The sequence below is a fragment of the Enhydra lutris genome, unplaced genomic scaffold (genome assembly GCF_002288905.1).
Source record: "Enhydra lutris kenyoni isolate GAN:26980312 unplaced genomic scaffold, ASM228890v2 scaffoldscaffold4, whole genome shotgun sequence".
Classification (NCBI taxonomy): Eukaryota; Metazoa; Chordata; class Mammalia; order Carnivora; family Mustelidae; genus Enhydra; species Enhydra lutris.
This window is the reverse complement of record NW_019154088.1, coordinates 48961801-48984889: the sequence shown is the minus strand read 5'-3', so window position 1 is coordinate 48984889 and position 23089 is coordinate 48961801. Positions and strand designations below refer to the sequence as shown.

Here is a 23089-nt window from a genome sequence, read left to right as displayed (position 1 = left end):
ATTAAGTTAATATTTCCTATTAGTTATTCCTTAAGATAAAATTATGCTGGTGGACATGATTGTTGAATCTCTAACAGAATTAAAGCTCTTTAGAGGTATAAGTCATCAAAAGATTTCTTTCCCCCTTAACAAGCAAAAATACCAATAAGCAAAAACTCATATAAAGACTCTGATTTTATAGTGCCATACTACAGGACACGAAGTTATGAAAAAGCCAAAACATTTTCCTTAAACTTAATTTCAGATGGGCTGTGTATTTTCTGCTTTTCCTCTTTTGTAAACAAGGTCACAAGTTTGGAACTTCCTTAACTTTTAATTACCAGAGCCATATTACAGTGCTTCCTTCAAGTTTTAATTCCATTTTAATTGCTCCAAAGATCAAGATTTACCTAAAAACATAAGCATCCCTCTAAGAAAAATAAATGGTGTGGATTATGAAAATCCTTGGGGTCTTACAATGACGCTTTAATCACCATCAAAAGGTGCTTTATTCACACTAGTTTTTAGATGACCACATACTCAATTCCTCTTTTGGATAATTTTTAAAATGTGATATGGTTTTAGCTGATTCCACAGTATTATGAAGCTAATGGTACAACACTGTATATAGTTTAATGAATACTCGGCCAGGGTCTTCCCACTAAATCTTCATTAGTGTCTCTCTGACTGTAACAACATCGCAAGGTTTGAACAGAAGTACCCGGTTGTAGAAGTAGAGCCATACATTTTGCAAGTATCTCAGCATTCCTTTGCCCCTGCCCCAGTTGGATATATTTATTCTTTTACCATCATGCCCTTAAAAAGGAGCTAAGGAAAATATTTACTAACTCTTTTGAAATCTGTCCTTGGCCTATTAAGTTTTTATATCTTCTCTTTTCCTTCCTCACTTTTTTTTTTTTTTTTTAACAGAAGGAAGAGAAGGGAAAGAGAATAGAATTAATTTGGAAATGGTCTTTTGCAATTTCAAAGTAAACAGTGAGCTGTAAGACCGGTCCTCTTTTGTGTGGGAATGGCACAGAAAAAAGTGATGCAGGTTTCCAGAACCTTCCCTTACTGATGAAGGCTAGAGCTGAAATGAAAAATCAGTTTCAATATCATCTCTCAGGAAGAGAGAGCTCTAGCTGCAAGGAAGTTGTAAAGAAAGACTGAGAGACTCTAACAAACAAGATGGAGAACAAAACCAGAAAAGGCTCTTTTGAGAAATTTGGTTGAGTGAAAAGCAAAGACTATCCCAGTGGCAAAAGAGAGCCAGAACCCTTTCTGGTGGTGCTGGCGGGCCTTTACCTGCCTCCTTCTCCCTGGCAGGTGAACAGCCGGGATTCTGAGAATGGGTCTTCTCTGGAGCCATTGGTTTATTTCTCCTGATACTTGAATGAACAGAAAGTGTTCTTTCAATCTAAAATTTCCACGATGCAGGGGAAGATGAAATTGGCTCTTATTCTATGACAAAAAGGCTTCCCCACTGATGGTGAATCCTTCCTTCCCTCTCCTGCCCGTTGGTTCCTGTGCTGCCCTGGATCCTGGATACAACCAAAATGCTTTGGATTCTGGAAAATACGTTGAAGAGGCGTTTAAGCCACCGTGAACTCAGAGGTATTTTAGGCATGGCTAAGGCTCTGAAGTCATCTCAGTTTTCAAGACACTGAGTTTGTTCTTCTCCAGCTTCTTTTCCTTCTTATTCCTGTTCCAAACTTGAGTTAAACAACAAACCTTCTGAATGGATGTAACATAGGGACATTTTCATGCAGTATTACTCAAAAATCGTCACAAATACATGAAAGCACCAGTCACAACACATGATTTACTTTTACTTGCAGAATCAAAGCTATCATGTACAAATGTTAGGAATGGTGATAAGAGAACACAGACAACTGGGCATTTTTTGTTGTTATCACCATGAGGACAAACCACGGGGAACAGCTCCCTAAACACTTGGGTGCTCATCCTTAGAGTTCAGTCTCGCAGATAATCCAGTCTTTGCTCTGCACTACTCTAACCGGAAGGGGTGGGAAGGAGAGGCAGGAGAGAAGGAAAAAAGAAAAAGGCACAAAGACTAAACATCAATGCCATTAAACCAAACCGCAGCTACACTGGACAATTCAGCTTATCAAAGGGTATTCTAAAGGCAATATTCATTCCAAGAAGGTCATACATATCTTAGCTCAGTATAGCTGTCTGTTTTTATTTTTATTTTTTTAAATATGAAGCAGAAACATAAGGTTTGGGAAGGGATAGCAGAAAAGAAATGAGGCGGATTTTATCTTTACATATTCCCCTCCTCCAGGCAGTTCTGCAGATATCAGATCTCTTAACTCAGGATGTGGTTTGGCTTTCATTCTCATCAAGGGGACCGGTTCTTTAAACATGCATAGCCTGGAGTTTTCAGGATGGTTCTCCTCCCTCTCTTTAAATGCTGTGGACTAGAAAGGCGCCCACTTTGCTAAAAACTCAACATCAGTGTCCCAGGAGCCCTGTGGCTCTACAGGCTCCTCGCGAAGACTTAAAGGATGGCGCAGAAAAACTTCTTCTCCCTAAATGGGTTTTCTGAAGCCGGGACGGGGGTCAGCAGGGGGTCTTCCTTGGCATGAGCCTCGCAGTAGGCCATCAAGTCTGCGGCGGCCTTGGATACCTGAAGAGGAGGACAAAAACAACCCTACCTTGAGAAGAAGCATTTGCGGAAGCAATCCAGGCATGCGCAGGCAGCCAGGGCCGACTTCTGAGTCTAGTTGTCCCACCCCTCCATCCCCCAAGGACTTGGGCTCAGCTCTGTGGACTGCGCAGGTCACAGTGAGGCGGTGGGGGGTGGGGGTGGGGAAGAGGCGCTCAAACTCCTTAGGGCCTCGGTTTCCTTCTCTGCAAAGAAGGGGGTTGGTGATCTTGATTCACGCGGCTGTCTCTGGCAGGTAAGGGACTAGGGTGAGGTGAGTGAGGCTCTTAGGGCACAAACGGAATGGGATGCTCGCTGTTAGGGTCACGTGAGGCTCAACCCTGCATTTGCACAGTCCAGACAATGCAGGTCTCCATACATTTTGTGCCTCCTTACCCACTTCATCCTAGTCCCAGCCCTGACTGCAAGGATTAAAGGAGATAATCCATGCAAATTGCTTAGTTTCCACACATGGAAAGGGTGAAGCCATGTTAATTTCCTTTTTACTTTTATTTATGCATTTTTATGTATGTATGTATTTTAAAATTGTATTTATTTGACAGAGTGAGTGCACAGGAGCAGAGCTGGGGGCAGGGCGGGCAAGGGCAGAGAGAGAGAGGAAGAAGCGGACTCCCCACTGAGCAGGGAGCCCCTTGTGGGGCTCCATTCCAGGACCCCAGGATCATGACTTGAGTGGAAGGCAGATGCTTAACTGACTGAGCCTCCCAAGCTCAGTTTTCATATATTGCATCATTGCATATAATTTATTATACATCTGAAATATATATTACTTCAGTCTGGCACTGTATCCTGTAGGGAGGAGTCCCACTGCAAGGCTGGTCAGTGATTTCAGTGATGCAGCCATTTCTCACTTTTCTGTAGCTTCGTCTTGGGAATGGTCTGGAATACCTTCCTTCAACCAGCCTTCAGAATGGCAAATTTTCACTACTTGAGGATAGACTTGATTTGGGAAAATAAACCAGAGGTCAATTTTAACTACATCTGGGGGCTAAGTGAATGATCCACCTGAGGAATGTCAATTTGGGTTCAAAACCCATAAAGTTAACAGTCACTTTCTCACATGACATACTTGCTCTGGAGATTATTCCAAGAGCTTTTAACATCACTGTAGTCCTATGATAGCCTTTCAAAGTGACTACCGAAAGGATATTCCTCTATAAGAGTGGAATGGATGATACCATTGCTTAAAAAAAAAAAAAAAAAAATTCACTGCCCCACCCTACAGGTGGATTACACATACCCACACAATGACATCAGACTTGCTCTGCTAATAAGATGTGAGAGAAGTGATGTGGGTCACTTTGGGGCGGAAGCATCAAGACCCAATGCATCGTTTGCCAAGCTCTTTCTCTCTGCCAAGTTGTCCAACTGAATAATATACTGAGAACCACTTTAATGGATTCGGAGGTTTTAACAAAAGTCACAGTGGCCACACCCTTGATTTGGTCCTTGCCTTATGGCTGAGTTGATTCGAGCTGTGTCACTTAAGGGCCTTTCAATTTTATGGTTTACTTCTTTCATCTTCCAACCCTGTAAGTCTTTTTGAATTTTCGGACTCTCTGTTCCTTTCATCATAGGCCAGACAGAGGCAATATTCTGGACAGAGGCTACTGCCTTTGCCAGGGTCCCTGCTCAGAGTGACATGGTGTGGAGTGGCAGATAATCCATAAAGGGCATGTGGTGGGAGTAAGAAGTAGATCTTTGTTGTTGTAAGCCCTTAAGAAGGGGAGGAGAGGACCTTTTGTTACTGCAACAAACCCTAGTCGACTCTGACTGATATAAAGAGGTATAGGTATTAGCATATCTGCTAGTCTCTTCGGTTTGCCTTAACGAATTGTCACAAACTGGGTGACTTAAAACAACAGAAATTTATTCTCTGACAGTGCTAAAGACTGGAAGTTCAAAATCAAGGTTTCAGTAGGATTTGGTTCCCCCTTGGGGCCCAAGGGGAATCTGTTCCATGCTTCTTAGCTAGCGCCTGGTAGTTTGCAACAATCCTTGGTGTCCCTTTTCTTATAAATGTGCCACTCCAATCTCGGCCTGTATCTTCACATGGCCTTCTGTCTTGTGTGTCTCTGTCCTCACACAGCATTCTCTTCTTTGTGCCCAAATTTCCTACCTACCAATCATTGGATTAGGGCCCACCTTAATCCAGTATGAGCTCATCTCAACATCTATGAGTATCCTACTTCCAAATAAGATCACATTCTAAGGTTCCAGGTAGGTTTAGGGTATGCTGTTCGAATGGTTGCATAAAAGTCAGTCTCACCTTTTTTTTTTTTCATTTAAAATTTTTTATTAACCTTTTTTCTAGCTTTATTGAGATATAATTGAATAACAGTGTGTGACTTTAAGGTGTATATTGCAATGATTTGATATATTACTGTATCATGAAACTGTGACTACAAGTTAACACCTCACATAATTACCTTTTTCTGTATGTGTGTGGTGAGAACATTTCCGATCTACTCTTTTAGCAACTTGCAAGTGTATAATACAGTATTGTTAATGATAGTCATTGTGCTATACTTTCAGTCTCCAGAATTTATTCATCTTATAACTCAAAGTTTATAGCCTTTGACCAGTATCTCCCTATATCCTCACCATCCAGGCCCTGGCAACCACCATTCTACAGTTTCTGTGAGTTGGATTTTTTAGGTTTCACAGGATAGCATACAGTATTTGTCTTTCTCTGTCTGACTTATCTTACTTAGCATAGTGCCCTCAAGGTCCATCATATTGTCACAAAAGGCCAGATTTCCTTTTTCATGGCTGAATAACATTCCATTGTGTGTATATAAAACATCTTCTTTATTCATTCATGCACAGATGAACTCTTAGGTTGTTTCCATATCTTGACTACTGTGAATAATGCTGCAATGAAAAGGGGGGTGCTGATAACTCTTTGAAATTCTGATTTCCCTTGGCTATTTATCCAGAACTGGGATGGTTGGATCATACAGTAGTTCTACTTTTAACTTTCTGAGGACCCTCCACAGTGTTTTCAATAGTGGCTGCACCATTATACATGCCACCAACAGCATATAGGGTTCTCTTTTCTCTGCATCTTCACCAATACTTGTTATCACTTGTCTGTTTGATAATAGTCATCCTAACAGGTGTGAAGTGATATTTACTATGCTTTTGATTTGCATTCTCCTAATTAGTGTCATTGAACATCTTTTCACATCCTGATTGGCCATTTATATGTCTTCTTTGGAAAAATGTCGACTCAGTTACTCTGCCCATTTTTAATCAGATTTTTTTACTTGCATGAGTTCTTTATATATTTTGGATATTAACCCCTTACCATATACATGGTTTGCAAATATTTTCTCTTTTTCCAAAGGTTGCCTTTTCATTTTGTTGATTGTTCTTTTGCTCTGCAGAACCTTTTAGTCTTGTGTAGACCTCTGATTTGCTTTTGCCTTTGTTGCATGTATGTTTGCTGTCATATTCAAGAAATCATTGCCAAGACCAGTGTCAAGAAGCTCATCTCCTATGTCTTCTTCTAGGAGTTTTACAGCTTCAGGTCTTATATTTAAGCCTTTGATCCATTTTGAGTTAGTTTTCCTCAGTGGTGTAAGATGTGGATCTAGTTTCATTCTTTCGCATATGATTATTCAATTTTCCCAACACCACTTATTGAAGAGATAATCTTTTCCCTACCGAGTATTTTGGCTCCCTTATAAAATATTAGTTGATGGGATATACTGGGGTTTATTTCTTGGCTCTTTATTTGACTCCATTGGTCTGTGTGTCTATTTTTTATGCCATACTGTTTTCATTACTACAGCTTTGTAATACAGTTTGAGATCAGGAAGTGTGATGTCTCCAGTTTTGTGCTTCTCAGGATTGCTTTGGCTATTCAGGGTCTTTTGTGGTTTCATACGAATTTTATGATTTTTTTTTCTATTTCTGTGAAAAATGCCATTGGAATTTTGATATGGACTACAGGAATCTGTAGATGGTTTTGGGTAGTATGGAAATTTTAACAATATTAATTCTTCTGATCTAGGAACACAGATAAGCTTTCCATTTATTTGTGTCTTAAATTTCTTTCATTGAGACCCTAGTTTGGCTTTCATTCTCATCAAGGGGACCGGTTCTTTAAACATGCATAGCACATTCCTTTCACATTCTTGGGTAAATTTATTTCAAAGTATTTTACTGTTTTTGATGCTATTATGAATGAGATTTTATATCTTTTTCTATTTCTTTTTTTTTTTTTTTGTATAAAAACACAATGGATGTCTGATGCTGATTTTTATCCTGCTACTTTACTGCTTAGTTTACCTTATTGATTAGTTCTAAGTTTTCTTGTGTGGGATCTTTAGAATTTTCTATATATGACCATATCATCTTCCAACAGAGACAATTTCACTTCTTACTTTCTAATTTGGATGCCTTTTATTTCTATTTCTTGCCTGACTTCTCTGGCTAGGGCTCCTAGTACTATGTTGAATAGGAGAGGTGAAAGTGGGAACCCTTGTCTTGTTCCCGATTTTAGAAGAAAGCTTTCCATCTTTCATCATTGAGGATGAAGCTTTCCATCTTTCATCACTGAGGATGATGCTAGCTGTGGGCTTGTCATATATGGCCTTTATCACGTTGAGGTACATTCCTTCTATACCCAATTTATTGAATTTTTATCATGAAAGGATGTTTATATTTTGTTAAATGCTTTTTCTGCCTCTATTGAGATCATTATATTTTACCTTTCATTTTACTGATGTGATGGGTCACATTTATGGATTTGTTGCACCATCTTTGCATCCCAGGGATAAATCCCACTTAACTTTGGCGTATGATCCTTTCCATGTGCTGTTGAATTTGGTTTGCTAATGTTTTGTAAAGAATTTTTGCATATATTCACCAGGGATATTGGCCTGTAGTTTTAACTTGTAGTATCCATATCTGGTTTTGGTAGCAGGGTAATTCTGCCCTTTTATAATGAGTTTGGGAGTATTCCCTTCTCTGATTTTGGAAGAATTTGAAAAGGATTAGCATAAATTCTTTTTTAAATATTGGGTAGAATTCACCAGGGAAACCATCTGGTCTTGGGCTTTTCCTTGTTGGGAGCTTTTTAATTACTGATTCGATCTCTTTACTCTTTTTTGGTCTGTTCAGATGTTCTATTTCTTCATGACTTAGTCTTGGAAGGGGATATGCTTCTAGGAACTCATCCATTTCTTCTAGGTTATCCAATTTATTGGCATATAATTTTTTCATACTAGTCTCTTATGACTCTTTGTTTTTCTGTGGTATCAACTTCAATGTCTTCTTTCATTTCTGGTTTTATTTGAGTCTTCCCTCTTTTTCTTCTTAGCCTTGCTAAGGATTTGTCAGTTTTGTTCATCTTTTCGAAAACCAGCGCTAGGTTTCATTGATCTTTTCTATTATTTTTCTGGTCTCTATTTCATTTATTTCTGCTCTTATCTTTATTTCCTTCCTTCTGCTAACTTCAGCCCTAATTTGATCTTTTTAGTTCCTGAGGTCTAAAGTTAGGTTACTTAGGACAGACCAACCTTCCTTTTTAATGTAGGTGAAAGGAAATTTCCCTCTTTGAACTGTTTTTGCTGCATCTCATAAATTTAGGGATGTTGTGTTTCCACTTTTTTGTTTTCAGGTATTTTTTGATTTACCTTCTTATTTCTTCTTTGATCTATTGGTTTGCTGTTTCATATCACTGTGGTTGGAAAAGATTCTTGGTACAATTTCAGTCTTCTTAAATTAGCTAATACTTATCTTGGGGCCTATTATTCATCCTATCCTGAGGAATGTAGCATGTACACTTGAGAAGAACATGTATGCTACTGCTGTTGGATGGAAAGTTGTGTACATGTCTTTTAGATCCATGGTCTAAAGTATAGTTCAAGTCCAGTGTTTCCTTATGAATTTTCTGTCTGGGTGATCTATCCACTGTTAAATTTCCTACTATTATTTTATTATTGTCTATTTCTCTCATCAGGTCTGGTAATATTTCCTTTTTTAAAAAAAAGATTTTATTTATTTATTTGTCAGAGAGAGAGAGCATAAGCAGGGGGAGCAGCAGGCAGAGGAAAAAGCAGGCTCCCTGCTGAGCAAGGAGCCTAATGTGGGACTTGATCCCAGGACCCTGGAACCTGACCTGAGCCAAAGGCAGATGCTTAACCAACTGAGCCACCCAGGCGTCCCAGGTCTGGTAATATTTGCTTAATATGTTTAGTTGTTCTTGTGTTGGGTGTATATATATTTATGATGGTTATATCCTCTTGATAAATTGACCCCTTTATCATTATGTAAGGACCTCTGTCTCTTGTTACAGTTTTTGGCTTAAAGCATTGCTCTTTAATCGACACTACATCTCTTATAAAAATATTATTATGCTCCCATTATGTTTCAGACATTGGGTTTTCTCTTTTGCTCTACACAATAATCCCGAGGTAAGAAGTGTTAAATTCCTTTCATAGGTGACAAATTAAGGCTCAGCAGATGGCTTGAGTTGTTCAATGTCATATAGCAAAGCTCTTGGCAGAAAAAGAACTGAACCCTGATGCTTTGCCATTAAGCCACAGCTATCTACATATGAGCTACTCAAATGCAGGGCTAGTTCCAAATGCTGAAATTGAAATTCCTTGTGCATCTTTATGAAATGCTACCATGACGGAATGAAAGGAAACAGCCTGTTCTTGTCTTAGCTCCTCTAAATGAAAGCAAAGGACAGACTTTCAGACTGAATCTCAATGACTTTTTTTGTGTGTGTGCCTTTTACTTGTTTGAGCCACAGTCATTATTACTCCAAACAGGAGCTCAGCTGTAAGCAGCGAAGACTAGGCAAGAGTAATATGTAAAACTCACTTGCACCACCAGCACACACAAACACAGGCGTACCTCAGTAATATTGCAGGTTCAGTTCCAGACTACCGCAATAAGGTGAAAACCACAATAAAATGAGTCAAATGAATTTTTCAGTTCCCCAGGGCACATATAAGTTATGTTTACACTATCCTGCAGTCTGTTAAGTGTGCAACAGCATTATGCCTAAGAAAACAATGTACATACCTTAATTCAAAAATACGTCATTGTTAAAAATTGCTAACCATCACCTGAGCTTTCAGCAAGTCATAATCACTCATCACAGATCACCAAAACACATCATGAAAAAGTTTAAAATATTGCAAGAATTACCAGTATGGGATACAGAGACATGAAGGGAGCAAATGCTGTTGGAAAAATGACACAGATAGACTTGCTCAATGCAAGGCTGCCAAAAACCCTTCAATGTGTAGAAACTGCAGTATCAGAAGGGCAGTAGAGCAAAGCGCAATAAAACAAGGTCGGCCTGTGCGTGGCAGAAATTTTCAAAATCCTTTTATGACACAGAAAGTGCTATATTGGGCAAAATGAAGAGCTTAGGAGTTGTTTACATCTTATATTTGAACACTTGATTCCAAATACGTTCTTTCTCAAAATATTTTCTGAGATTTATCTTGTTTTCCTTAACTAGATTGCACTTCCCTGTGGATGATAGTCCAACACATTTTCAGAATCCTAGCCGTAATGAGAATAATTACTAATATTTCTCTGCCTTTGCTATATGTCAGAACTGTGCTAACCCCTTTACATATAGTATCTTATTTAATGCTTACAACAATGTTATGGGTCATAAGCTATTACTGTCCTCATCTTGAATATGTGAATTTGAGGCTTCATTAGGAAGGTGTTTGCTGTAGGTCTCACAGATCATGAGTGCGTGAGTAGTGAGTCTTAGCGTTCTTGACTTAATCTTTCTTTTCTAACCCATAGTGTCATCCTTGTCCCCTGCCTTCAATGAGTCACAGCAATGGGCAAGTCTCTTTCTGACTATCCCTGCTAACGTTCTGCACACTGTGTCCTTTACACTATATATCACCTCTTCCATTAAGATTTCTCCAGTAACCCTACTCAATCTCTCTCTTTCCTGTCCTACTGCTTATTCCTCCAAAAATACCTCACATTTGTCTCCTTATTGTCATTGCTGTGGTGACTACCCAAGTTTAGGTTCCCATCTTCTTTCTCCCTGTTTACGGAAATAATTTCTTAACTAAAAAGCGATTAATTGGGTTTTCCAAGGGGTATGCTATAAACTGAATGTTCATAGCCTCCAAAAGTTATATGTTGAAACTTAACTCCCAATGTGATGGAATTTGGAGTTCTCATGAATGGGATTCGTGCTGTAAGAGAGATCACAGAGCTCCTGTGCCCCTTCTGCCATATGAGAACATAGTGCGAAGTCAACCATCTATTAACCAGGGAGCGGGCTCTCACTACACATGGAATCTGCCAGTGCCTTGATGTTGGACTTCCCCAGGCCCCAGAACTGTGAGAAAAATGTCTGTTTTTCTAAGCCACCCAATATGGTATTCTGTTACAGCAGCTCAAATGGACTAACACAGGGTCAACAGATAGAATTCAGGGGGTGATCTGGTCTGTGAATGTTGATGATAAAAGTTACATCTTTATTTTCACTAACCTCAAATGGAGATTTAGCATTTCTGTCCATTACATTCCCAGATGTAGACAACATAAACAGTAGCATTAGCAGTCCCTCTGACTTGTTTAGCCATAGAAGTCAGATAGTTCCCATCACATTATAAGTACTGTTATAAACATCGCAACATTTCATTTATGTTTATCCACTGTATAATTATAGACTCAATATTAGGTCTTCTATATCAGCCAATAAAGGAGTACCTATATAACTCTATCACAAATAGTTTTCTAAAAACTATTCTGATAAACTGTATTTCAGTATGATTAGTTTCCTTTGTAATTTGAAAACATTACTCTGAGAAGGAGGCCATATGCTTCAGTAGGCTGCCAAACAGGTCTAGGGCAGAAAAAAGTTTAAGAATTTCAGTTGTAAATGAATTCCCAGCTTTTACTACTGTGCCAAGAGTAGTATTTTCCATACTGCAGCTAGAAAGTTAATTTAAAAATATAAATTGGCTCATACCACTCTTACTCAAAACTGCTAATAGTTTCCCATTGTACTTTGTAGAGAACCAAAACATCTTAAAACAGCCTGCATGCTTGGGCCTGCCCATCTTTCCAATTTCATGTGTGGCATTCCTCCCTCCTCACACACACCTCTGCTAATGTTATGGAAGCTCCAAGTTCTTTTCTGCCTCAGAGCTTCACATATACAATCCCCGGAATATTCTTTTCCTCATTTTCTCAACAGCCTGACTCCTTCTGTTCCTTTAGGTGTCAACTGAAATATTGCCTCTTTGCAGAGTCTTCAATGACCATTTCATCCAATAATGACTTTCCTCATTATGTACTTTCATCCCATTCTTTTCCTTTATAGGAAAACACTTCTTACAATTTATAACGACAACCATTGTTTATTTGTGTTTAATATTTGTCTTTCACTTTAGACACTATACTCTAGGAAGACAGAAACTATATCTGCTTTATCTACCACTGTATGATCAGTGCCAGACACACGGTAGACACTCAAATAATTCCTGAAGGAGTTCTCAAACATAATCTTATTCAACAAATATTCTATTCAACTAATATTTACTGAGTACCTAATAAACCAGGCATAGGTCTGGATACTTGGAATAAGAAAGGAAGAAAATACACAAAGATTCCTGTCCTTGTAGAACTTACGTATTTTTCCAGATTTCTAATTCAGATTATGATGAAAAAAACACACACTAATTAAACTGGAAAAATATAGGAACAAGCAGTTTATAAATGTTAGGCAACAGGCAGCAGAGGATAGTAATCAGTGAGAGAAGGGAGACAACATAAGCCCCATGACTGACCCAGCTGACTGTGTAAAAAGGGTTTTTAGGCCATGGTACAGGGAGGGGCCACCAAAACAGAGTTAAGGAATCTCCTTGAGTTGAGGAGAGAGTAACAGAGAAAAAAGAGCTTCACAGACACAGAAAGAGGGTGAGAGAAAGTGTGAGCTCTGGAGGCCTCCAGAGGATTCCTTTTGTCTTTAGTTGAATATTGATCAGCACATATGTGGGAGAAAACTGCTGTGCAAAAAATATTCAGAAAGAGTCAAATGGAATAATCCCTGATGATCAGACAGGGCTGGAGTAGTTTGTGCCTCCACAGGCAGAGTAGAAAGATCTCGTAACACTGGAGGGTTGAATAGAGTCCTATAAGGAGTATTGCTTCAGGAGTGGTGCCAAATTGGCCTAGGTTAAAGGCTGTTACAGACCCACATGCCAATGTTCAGTAGTATGTCTTGAATAGACCAAAATGTTTCCAAGTAACTTAATTGCACCATAGAACAAAACCCCCAAATATTAAAAGGAATACAAAAAAATTCCAGTATGCCACAATATCTAGAATCCAATAAAAAAAAGAATTCAGGCATATAATTAAGTGGAGAAAAAAAATCTCTCCCATATAAGAAGAAGGATTACTACAAAGAAGACCCAGAATTGACACAGATGATTAAAGTAATAGATAAGGATCTTGTTAAGATAGCTATTGTAAATACTGTCCATAAAATCAAGAAGGTAAAGGAAAGCAAAACATGAAAAGAAGAGATATGGAAGATATTTAAAAGATCCAAATCAAATCTCTGGAGATAAATAATACACTGGATGGAATTACCAGCAGATTTAGATGCTGCAGAAGAAGAGATGATTGAACTTGAAGATAACAACAGGACCTCTCCAAAATGAAGTACACAGAGAAAGTAGACTGAAAAAATATGAATAGAACACCTGGGTAGACAATAACTTAAGGACCTGAATACATACATAATTGGGGTCTCTGAAAGAAAGGAGAAAGATTGTGGGTGCAGAAGAAGGAAGAAACAATATCTGAAGACATAGCGGCTGAAAAATGCATAATGGTTGATGAAAACAACAAACCCACAGGTTCAAGTAACTCAACAAAACCCAAATGAAGAAACAGGACTCAACTACACCAATGAACAGCATCATCAAATTGCTGATACAGTATTTGAATGGGAGAATGGAGAGAACAGAAAAGAAAGTACAATAGTTATAGAGAATGGTAGAAGGTATAAGTTTTCATTAATTAACTAACTTATTTATTTATTTAGAGAGGGAGAGAGGGGGGTGGGTGGGGTAGAGGGAGAGGGACAGAATCTCAAGCAGGCTCCATACCCACTGCGGAACCGAACACGGGGCTCAATCTCACAACCTTGAGATCATGACCTTAGCTGAAATCGAGACACTTAACCAACTGAGCCACCCAGGTGCCCCAGAGGGTAGTAAGTTTTATAAGGAAATGAAAAGTAGAGCAGGGTAAAAGGGATTAAGAATATGAGTGTGTGTAGGGGGTTGGGGAACTACTGGAGAAGCAGCAGCTAGGCTTAATGGAGAAGGCAATTAATCTTTGGGTGAAAACTTACAGAATGGAGGGGAAGCACTGACTTGCATTGTAAAGGAGTACTCTGAATGCTGTGGGGAAAGCAGTGACTGCTTTGTGGGAGTCAAGAGTCAAAGTAGAGAGTATATTTAGATAGAAAAGAGAGGGACAAGTACTGAACTCCAGAACACTTCAATGTAAGAAACTGGGGAGCCCAGGAGGAGCCAGAACAGGAAATTTAGACATAGTCCTCTGTGAGAGTGGGGACTGTTGAGAACCAAATGCTGAAGAAAATGCTTCAAGGCATAAGGAATCATCAGCCATGACAAATGTTGCCTGTAGGTCAAGTATGATGAAATGGAGAATTGACTATTAGATTTTGCCATTTGTAGTCATCAGCAACCTTGGTGAGAGCAGGCTCACGAGAACAGTGGGAGTGAAAGCCTCACTGGAATGGGGTTACAAGCAATTGGGGCCTCCTTCTCCTTCATGAACAATTCAGTCTTAAAGGGATTGGGTGAGACTAAGCAAAGTGGGCTCCACACTCAATCAGGGATCCATAGTGGGAGGTCAGAGCTTGAGCAGGGTGAGGAGAGCATCTGTATAGGATAGCCTGGTGAGGTGTGTAGGAGCTCAAGTGGGATGTGAATGCATCCATGTCAGGAGGAGAGGTCATGGAATGGGACCTTGGTTCCCTACAGGACAGTTGGCCAAATACAGACCAGGGGAGCAAGGATCCTCATTGTCAGTGAAGGGAGTTACAAATATGGGAAGCAGAAAGCTAGAATATACTCTGTGGTATAGGACAGGACCTGGTGGTGTTGGTGTGAACTCATGACTACATATATACAGATACAAAGATAAAGAAATAAATAGACATGTATAGTGTTCTCTAACGCTATCCACTGAGAGGAACTTGGAGCAGCAACACTTCAAACACTTCAGCAATGAGAACAAGTAGCATCCAGAGTTTCATTTCTAAATACCATTCTCAAAGGAACTAGTTAGCTCTTAGAGAAAAGGGTGATTCTAAGGTCAGGGCAGGGAAATAATAAAAGGACCCTATAACATCTTTTTGTGCCAAGCACTAAGGAAGCAGTCAAAGAAAGATGGAATCACGTCAGAAGGACGTGGTAGCTAGTTTTTCAGTCTGTGCCAATTAAGACATCGAAATAAATGATGATCGTAGCAGATTATAAACCACTGAATAAAAAAGGAAGCCATGAGTCTAATATCAATATAATTAAATACAATTTTAAAAACAAATTTTTGGTGACGAGTAGGGTAGTGAATATAGCCTCAAGGTCTGTCTCCCAAGATCCAAGTATTTATTAACTACAAAAGACAAAAGAAGAACTTTACATGAAAAAACTAGAAGATAACACCTTAATTAAGTAATGAAGTTAACATTACCAGTAAGTGACAATTTGAAGTCATATGCCACTGATAAAATGTAATGAGATAAAAATCCCCATCAATTCTGTATTAATGTTCCCGTTTTGTTACCTGAATTCAATCATAAGGAAATATCTGACAAACCCAACTTGAGTGGTGTTCTACAAAGTGAATGTCCCGTAACCTTCAAAAGTGTCAAGGCCATGAAATTCAAGGAACGCTATGGACAGGACAACTAAATGCAACACATGATTCTGAACTGGGTCCTTTTCTCAAAGGACTTTGAGAATAGGGCAATTTGCAATACTTAAATGGGGTCTGAGGACTAGAAAGTAGTAATGTATCAGTGTTAGTCTCCTAATTCTGATGACTGCATTATGATTATGTAGAAGAATGTTTTTACTTACAGGAAACACATACTAAAGTATTTGTTGTTGATGGGGTAACTTTTGACAACTTATTTTCAAATGGTTCAGGAGAAAACAAAATACTTCGTATGGCATTTGCAGTGCAGTCCTGCTGTATCTTTGAGATTATTTCCAGAGTAAAAATAACTTTTCAAAAGAAAGGGAAAAGAGACATTAGAGATAGTGAGTATAGACAACTTCTCCAAGAAGTTCTGCAAAGCAGAGCAAACAAATGAGGCAGTTGCTGGAAGAGGAAGTGGGCAATTCAGAGGAAAAAAATAAAATTTTATTTAAGATGGAGAAATAATACTACGTTTGTACACTGATGGCAATGATGACATAGAGAATCAAAATTGATGATTCAGGATGGACAGGTGATGGAGTGTGACCTTGGATTAGGGAGATGAGAACTGATGCACATGTGAAGGAATTACATTTAATAAGAGCATGGATCTTCTCAGATTGACCATTGTTGAAACCCAACTATCCAGCAACCTCTCCAGCTAGACTGGGGCTGAGAAATTGGAAGTAAAGAAAAGGTGACCCTAGAGAGTCCCAATAAAGTTTACCAATAAAGTTTGATTTTAGGCTCTGAAAAAATAGGAACCAACTCTAGGCAGACATTCTGACAGCTCTGAGAAGCAGTTGTCAGGATACAAATCAGACCCAAGAATTTAAACAGTCTGTAAGGATATAGTTCTGTCTTTATTACATTCTGAAATGAAGACACATTTTAAAATTGATGTCACAAAATGCTTGCAAGCCATCAGGCAAAGATATGAGCACTGACAGAGGGTCACTGCCTCTATGTGTGGGAAGTCACATGTGTGGTAAGGGCATCAGTCATTCAGTCAAGTCCTTCAGTTGAGTTGCCCGCATTAAAGGCACCAGTAAGGGTTGACTTAACTTGAATTTGTTGCTTAAAAAGACCTCAAGAACTGTGCTGGGATGCAGGCTTGAAATGGGATGTTCATCATCTGCCATTGGCTCGGCAATGTACCTGAAGACAAAAGAAACTACGAAACCTCTGGGATGAGATAGAATTTCCAAAGTAGGAGAGACTGGTCTGACATTTATCTAGAAAGGTCTTTAGCTCAGGTCAAAAGCAACTGGCTATTTTTAAGTCTTCATATTTCTTTGAATCATTAAAATGTAATTCAAGTCAGAAAAAATGAAAACATCCAGCTTAAACACAAGTGACTGCAGAAAAAAACATTAGGATTCTTTGAAATGCCTTGGAACCATACTGAAAATATGAGAGGTGTTATGGACAGCAAGACTACTAATGTTGGGAATGAAAGGCAGCAAGTTGCCATGATGTCTCACACCATCATGGCACCCGCATCACAGCTGGTGGCCAAAATTAAGTCTAAAGGATATTTCCTGGGTGTGAAGACTGCCCAAGATCAAACTTTGATTATGATACTAGAGGAAGTAAAATTATATAAATAAATATTGACTATTTTTTATTTATAAAATAATGAGTGACTCATCTAAGTGGTCTTCCCCTCCCCTCTCCTCCAAGGTGGTATTAAATGAATGGTACATCAATAGCATTTTTCTAAAAAGTGAAATAGGAAATATTCTTGAAATTAATAACTTCAAATGAATCATCAAAAAAGCACATTATATTTAATTTACTCTATTTAATAAAAAAAGAAAGACATTCAAAGTGTCATCCAAAGTAGTTACATTTTTTAAGAAGGGAGACTTCATCTGGCCTGAAAACTGGGCTATTCAGAAAAATTCTTTTCCTAGGGATTTCAAATATCAAGGTTTAACAGTACTACTGCTATAGCTCCTAGACACAATGCATAAAGTTAAGCATGTACACGGTGCTTAATAAATACGGAATTTTTAAAAGTTATATCAACTCTCATAAAAATGAAGTGTCAAGCTTAGTTACTAATGTATGTGTGAGTTCAATTTTATGTTTTTTGCTTCATTTTCAGCAAACTGAATGAATGACGACTGGCCAACTGTGAATATGACCCCTTCCTCTTTATGTCCTTTGACATACTACACTGATTTTATTATCCCTAAAATAACTGGTCAATAAGGAGGATAGTATCTCATTCTCCCCAGTCAAATGCAAGCATCTTTTCAAAAATATTTATTTATTTCAGAGAGAGAGAGTGTGTGTGTGTGAGTGGCAAGAGAAGCAGAGGGAGGGAATCTTTAAGCAGACTTCCCACCAAGGATGGAGCTGGATGAAGGCCTCAATCTCACCACCCATGAGATCATGACCTGAGCTGAAACCAAGAGTCAGACACTCAATCGACTGAGCCACCCAGGCGCCCCTCAAATGCAAGCATTTTAGAGAAGAGATGTTAAAAATTTCATTTCAAATTCTGAAAAAATACTTCAAAAGTCCCAAACCTAGGATATATGTCCTTTCTCTACTACCAAGGATGATATCTAACTGGTCCATTTCTCAGTACCATTTTCTGTGACGTTCAATTCCAACCTTTTATGAGTCAGTCATCAGAAAGATGATTTAATCATTAGAAACATTTGCATTTGTTTGATAATTTATACATATTTGTCAGTTATGAAAATCAATCTGTTTTTATGTTGAATTACTACAAAAAGAAAGTATACAATAAATGCTGGCTTCTTATAATCAAACACAACACATGAAAGTATTTACTGTACTCTCTTCATTTTTGTATTTCAATGAATTTTCTCCTATGATCACAGTTCTTTTTTAAAGATTTATTTATTTTTCCAGGGAGAGAGAGAGAGAGACAGACAGAATCCTCAAGCAGACTTTCTGCTGAGTGCAGAGCCCAATGCAGCACTTGGTCCCAGAACCCTGAGATCATGACCTAAGCCAAAATCAAGAGCTGGACACTTAACCGACTGAGCCACCCAGTGCCCCTATGACCACAGTTTTATTTGGCCAATGTGACCATGCTTGCAATTTCCTAAACCATAAATGTCATTGGAAATGTCATGTGAAATATAGCTTCTGATGTTCTGTTATATGACATTCTAAGTACATGAACTTGAAGCTATCCACTAAAAAAAAAAAAAAAAGGTTTCTTAAATGCCTGTACCCCAGCACCCTGAAGGATACAGAGAAGTAAATTACATGGTCTTTGACTTTGAGGACTGTGTAGTCTTTTTTTTTTTTTTTTTAAGATTTTATTTATTTATTTGACAGAGATCACAAGTAGGCAGAGAGGCAGGCGGAGGGTGGGGGGGGGAGGGGGGGGGAGCAGGCTCACTGCTGAGCAGAGAGCCCGATGTGGGGCTTGATCCCAGGACCCTGGGATCATGCCCTGAGCTGAAGGCAGAGGCTTTAACCCACTGAGCCACCCAGGCACCCTGAGGACTGTGTAGTCTTATGGAAAAATTTATTTGATGAAAATGAAACCAATTAGTAAACATAGTCAGAATGGCAAGATATTCATGGACAAGTGGGGACTGGAGCTGACCCCTAATTGGGGAGTAAGATTTGGGGAGGATCTTAGTTGGTTGGGCTTTTGTAACAAAATATTTTAGACTGGGTAGATTACAAACAGCAGAAATTTATTTCTCACAGTTCTGGAGACTGCAAAGTCTAAGATCAAGCAGATTCAATGTCTGGTGGACGTCACTTCCTGGTTTACAGATGTCTTCTCACTATTACCTCGCATGGTGGCAGCGATGAGGGATCTCCCTGGGGTCTCTTATAGGGACACTAATCCTATTCATGAGGGCTCACCCTCCCAATCTAATCATCTTCCAAATGCCCCACCTCCAAATATCATTATATTGGCGGTTAGGATTTCAACAAAAATCTTGGGAGGGTGGGGAGAGACAAACATTCAGTCTGTAGTAGACAGGAAAAGAATGAGGGGAAGGGCATTCTCACTGAGGAACCCAGAATAACCAGAGAAGTAGGAATTTACATAGCATACTCTTGGGATAATAAGGGGAACAAGTTGGAAAGGTCTATTAGGAATACTTGGGAGAAATGAGAAAGAAATTTGACATTTTTATGTGGGGTCAACTTATGGAGCATCCAATTAGTTTAGAAGCAATCATTTCACCCATGCTTCTGGCCCTGGCTTTCTTTTGTTCTTACATTTACATTATTTTTCATGATGCTAATGATGCCCTCTGTCAAAGAGCATCTTTCTAGCTTACAATGATTCTCACTCCTCCTTAACTATGGAGTGTGGGTTAATTCCTAGAGCAGTGTTGTGGTTTGATTCTAATGTCCGTTGATTGAACTGCAGATGGTTCACTCATTCTACTAGAACAGAGATGCCATTCTAGCAATATGCACTTGAGACTGAAGGTAATTGAATCAACCGATCTCTTTCTTCATGGAGCTGGAAGTAACATGGGATCCTGGGAGCTGTGGGCAGCCATCATGTCTGCCACATGGAACAGGAAGCTGAGAAATCTATTCTTCCCGGGAAAAGAAAGAGACAGATGCACAGAGTGAGGCAAGGGCATGTAACAGAGCTCTCCTGGTTTCTGATGGTCTTCAGCTCTTATTTCTACGGCTTACCCGGCTACATTTCTGCTCTTGGAATCTGAGACACACTATATCTTTTATAATCAATCCCCTCTTCCTGCTTAAGTGAACTTGGCCTAGGCTTCTATTATTAGAAACCCAACGAGCCCTAACAGAGTGGTGAATAAATAGACTTCACCGAAACCTGCTGTCCTTTACTTTTGGATGTGCTCTCTCAATTTGTGCTCTAAGGACGAGCTTCCTTTCATCCGTCTTTGCTCAGCATCTCTGTGACTATATTGCTGTCTCATACATCTGAGTGTCACAGTCTCTACGCCCCTCTCTGTCCCTGTCCCTAGATCCCTTCCCAGCTTCTTTTGATTTCTCTTTACTTTCTGTCCTTGAATGAAATGCTAACAAAGAAACACAGAAAGGCTGGGAGTATAATTTATATATGCCTGAGGCTTATGAACAGATAATGGGTTCATTAGCTCAATTCTCCCGGGATCTGTGATGCAGAGGGATAGGACACAAGGTTTAAAAATGAATATGCTATTCAGATCCTGTTATAGTACAGCTTCTCTCTGCAGCCCGAGTTATCCTGGAGGCCGCAGGAGGGATGAGGCTGCCCCTGCTGATGGGACTCTCGAAGCACCAGTGCCAGCTGTGTCCCCTGCCCCCTGCTTCTCACGGCCTCAGTCACAGTGGGCTCTGCCAGATGTACATAACGCCACTGCCGCCATACAGAACTCAAAGCGGTCACTTCTCTGCCTGCAGAATCACATACATGGGATCTTCAGAGAAAAGCCCTTTCTTGCCGACAGGATCATGCAGGGAAAGTAGGTGGAGAAGCCCCAGTGCTCAGAAGCCTTTGAAGGGAGTCCTGAAGGCAAATAGCCAAGCCCTAAACCAGCTAGCTGACAACACTGTCAACACAGTCGCAGTTTAGCCAACAGCTTGAACTAAAAATAATCTGACACTTTGCCACAGCATGCCTGCCTGGCTCTGATGTGCAGGACAAAGGCTGAGTGACAAGCTGCCGCTGTATTTCCAACAACGTGAGGTCTAATGACAGAGCAAGGGTCCAGAGATGTGGATGCGAAGATCACCTAGGAAGACCACCACCTAGCACTCAGTTTGTTAGATAAACGCTTTCTCTTTCTTACAGTGGCCATGCCTCTGGTGTCTTGAGAAGTAGTATAGGAAGGGAGTCAGGGTGTGGTGCTGCCTTCTTTCTGATAATATCTGGTGATTATGCTTCCCGCATATCTTATTTATGTGATAGGTCTTGTTCATATTTTTTTGTAAACCACTCCTAAACTAGGAGATCCCTGAGGGTAAGAGCCATGTCTTCCTCTCTCTCTCCACCTCTGCATCTCTAGGACCTAGCATGGTCTGGCCATTTAAAAAGCTGTCAACAAAGTACTTATTAGATAAAAGAATAAATGAACAACTGAAAATTGGCCCAAATTCAACCTTATGATGAGGGTCTGGGAAAGCTTCTCAAAGGATGTAATGATTGATCTGAGTCTTCACGGAGTCTCCACAGTTTAAAGCAGAAGAATTGAAAGGAGGAGAGTGAATGTTCTAGGCAAAAAAAAAGGAGATGAAGCCAAAAAGAGGGGCAGAGGCCAGAAGGACCTTGCATACTCTGTTAAAGAGTTTGAATTTTATTTTAAAGGTGATGGGAATCATGAAAAGACTTTCTGTGTGAGAGGAACATAATGAGATTTTCTTAGAGAAAATTTTCTTTGGTAGCAATGTGGAGGATAATTGATGGCAGGGATGGAGACAAGGTTGAGATGGATTTCAGGGATCAACTAGGAGCCCCCTGCAGTCAGTAATTCAGGTGAGGGAGGATGGAGGTCTGATTTACGGTTGAAAAGGCCTATTTCAGTCCTCTTCCTCCCACTGCTGGCTTTTCATCATCTCTAACACCATCACAACCTCCTTCAGGAGCCAGATCTGAGGATCCTGAGGTGTAAGAGAAAATGCCAACCACAATAGAGCTTCACAAATACTTTTATCTTAGTTGGGCCACCCTGAAAGGCAAAGTGACATTTTCCAGAAGGCCCATGGGCAGAAGCTTCCTCTCTCCCCATCCCTCCCAAAGAAGCACCAAATGACTCTTTTTGATGCCATTGTCTTTGAACTCCCTCACTTCTTGCAGCAGATTCTGTGCCCACCTTCCACACTGTACTTTTTCAGCAAGGGAGTGAAAAAGAAGAGGCAAAGGGAAAAGAGGAAAAGAGGAAGGTGTTGTAAAGGAGCAAGGCAAATGGTGAGTTCCCTGTATTTATCTCATTCATGAATAAGAAGAGTTAAAGCTGTGGAAAGAAGAGAAGATGGGCCTACATGGCCCCATTATCAGAACTCAAAAAAGATTAGGACAGACAGATGCCCATGGATATTTGCTCAGCTTATTTATGAAGAAAGACTCTCCAGTCCATATCTGATGGGAGTTAGAAGGAGCAAACCCCAGGTGTCTGACTGGCTCAGTTAGTAAAGCATGTATGAGACTCTTGATCTCAGGGTCATGAGTTCAAGACCCACATCAGGTGTGGAGTTTACTCAAAAAAAAAAAAAATGGAGGAGGAGGAGCAAATCTTTTTCCTAGGTTCTTCTTTTTTTTTTTTTAAGGCTTTATTTATTTAGTTGAGAAAGAGAGAGAGAGAGAGAACATGAGCAGGAGGGAGAGAGAGAAGGAGAAGCAGACTAACCAATGAGCAGGGAGCCCCACTTGGGGGTTGATTCCAGGGTCCTGGGATTATGACCCGAGCCAAAGGTGACAGTTAACTCACTGACCCAACCAGGTGCCCCTCCCCTAGGTTCTTTACC

At 39.7% G+C, this 23089-nt stretch overlaps 1 protein-coding gene across 6 annotated transcripts in view; it reads right to left on the bottom strand.

Moving 5' to 3' along the window:
• Nucleotides 1-1660: 1660 nt before the first annotated feature.
• The window catches only part of LOC111159618 (G protein subunit gamma 2), a 113118-nt gene continuing 91689 nt past the window's right edge, over nucleotides 1661-23089 (bottom strand). For all 6 annotated transcript variants that reach the window (XM_022522157.1, XM_022522174.1, XM_022522166.1 and 3 more), the window contains one exon: nucleotides 1661-2629. In XM_022522157.1, the coding sequence (XP_022377865.1) occupies nucleotides 2501-2629 (129 nt within the window). In that variant the 3' untranslated portion in view covers nucleotides 1661-2500. The remainder of the gene's footprint in view (nucleotides 2630-23089) is intronic.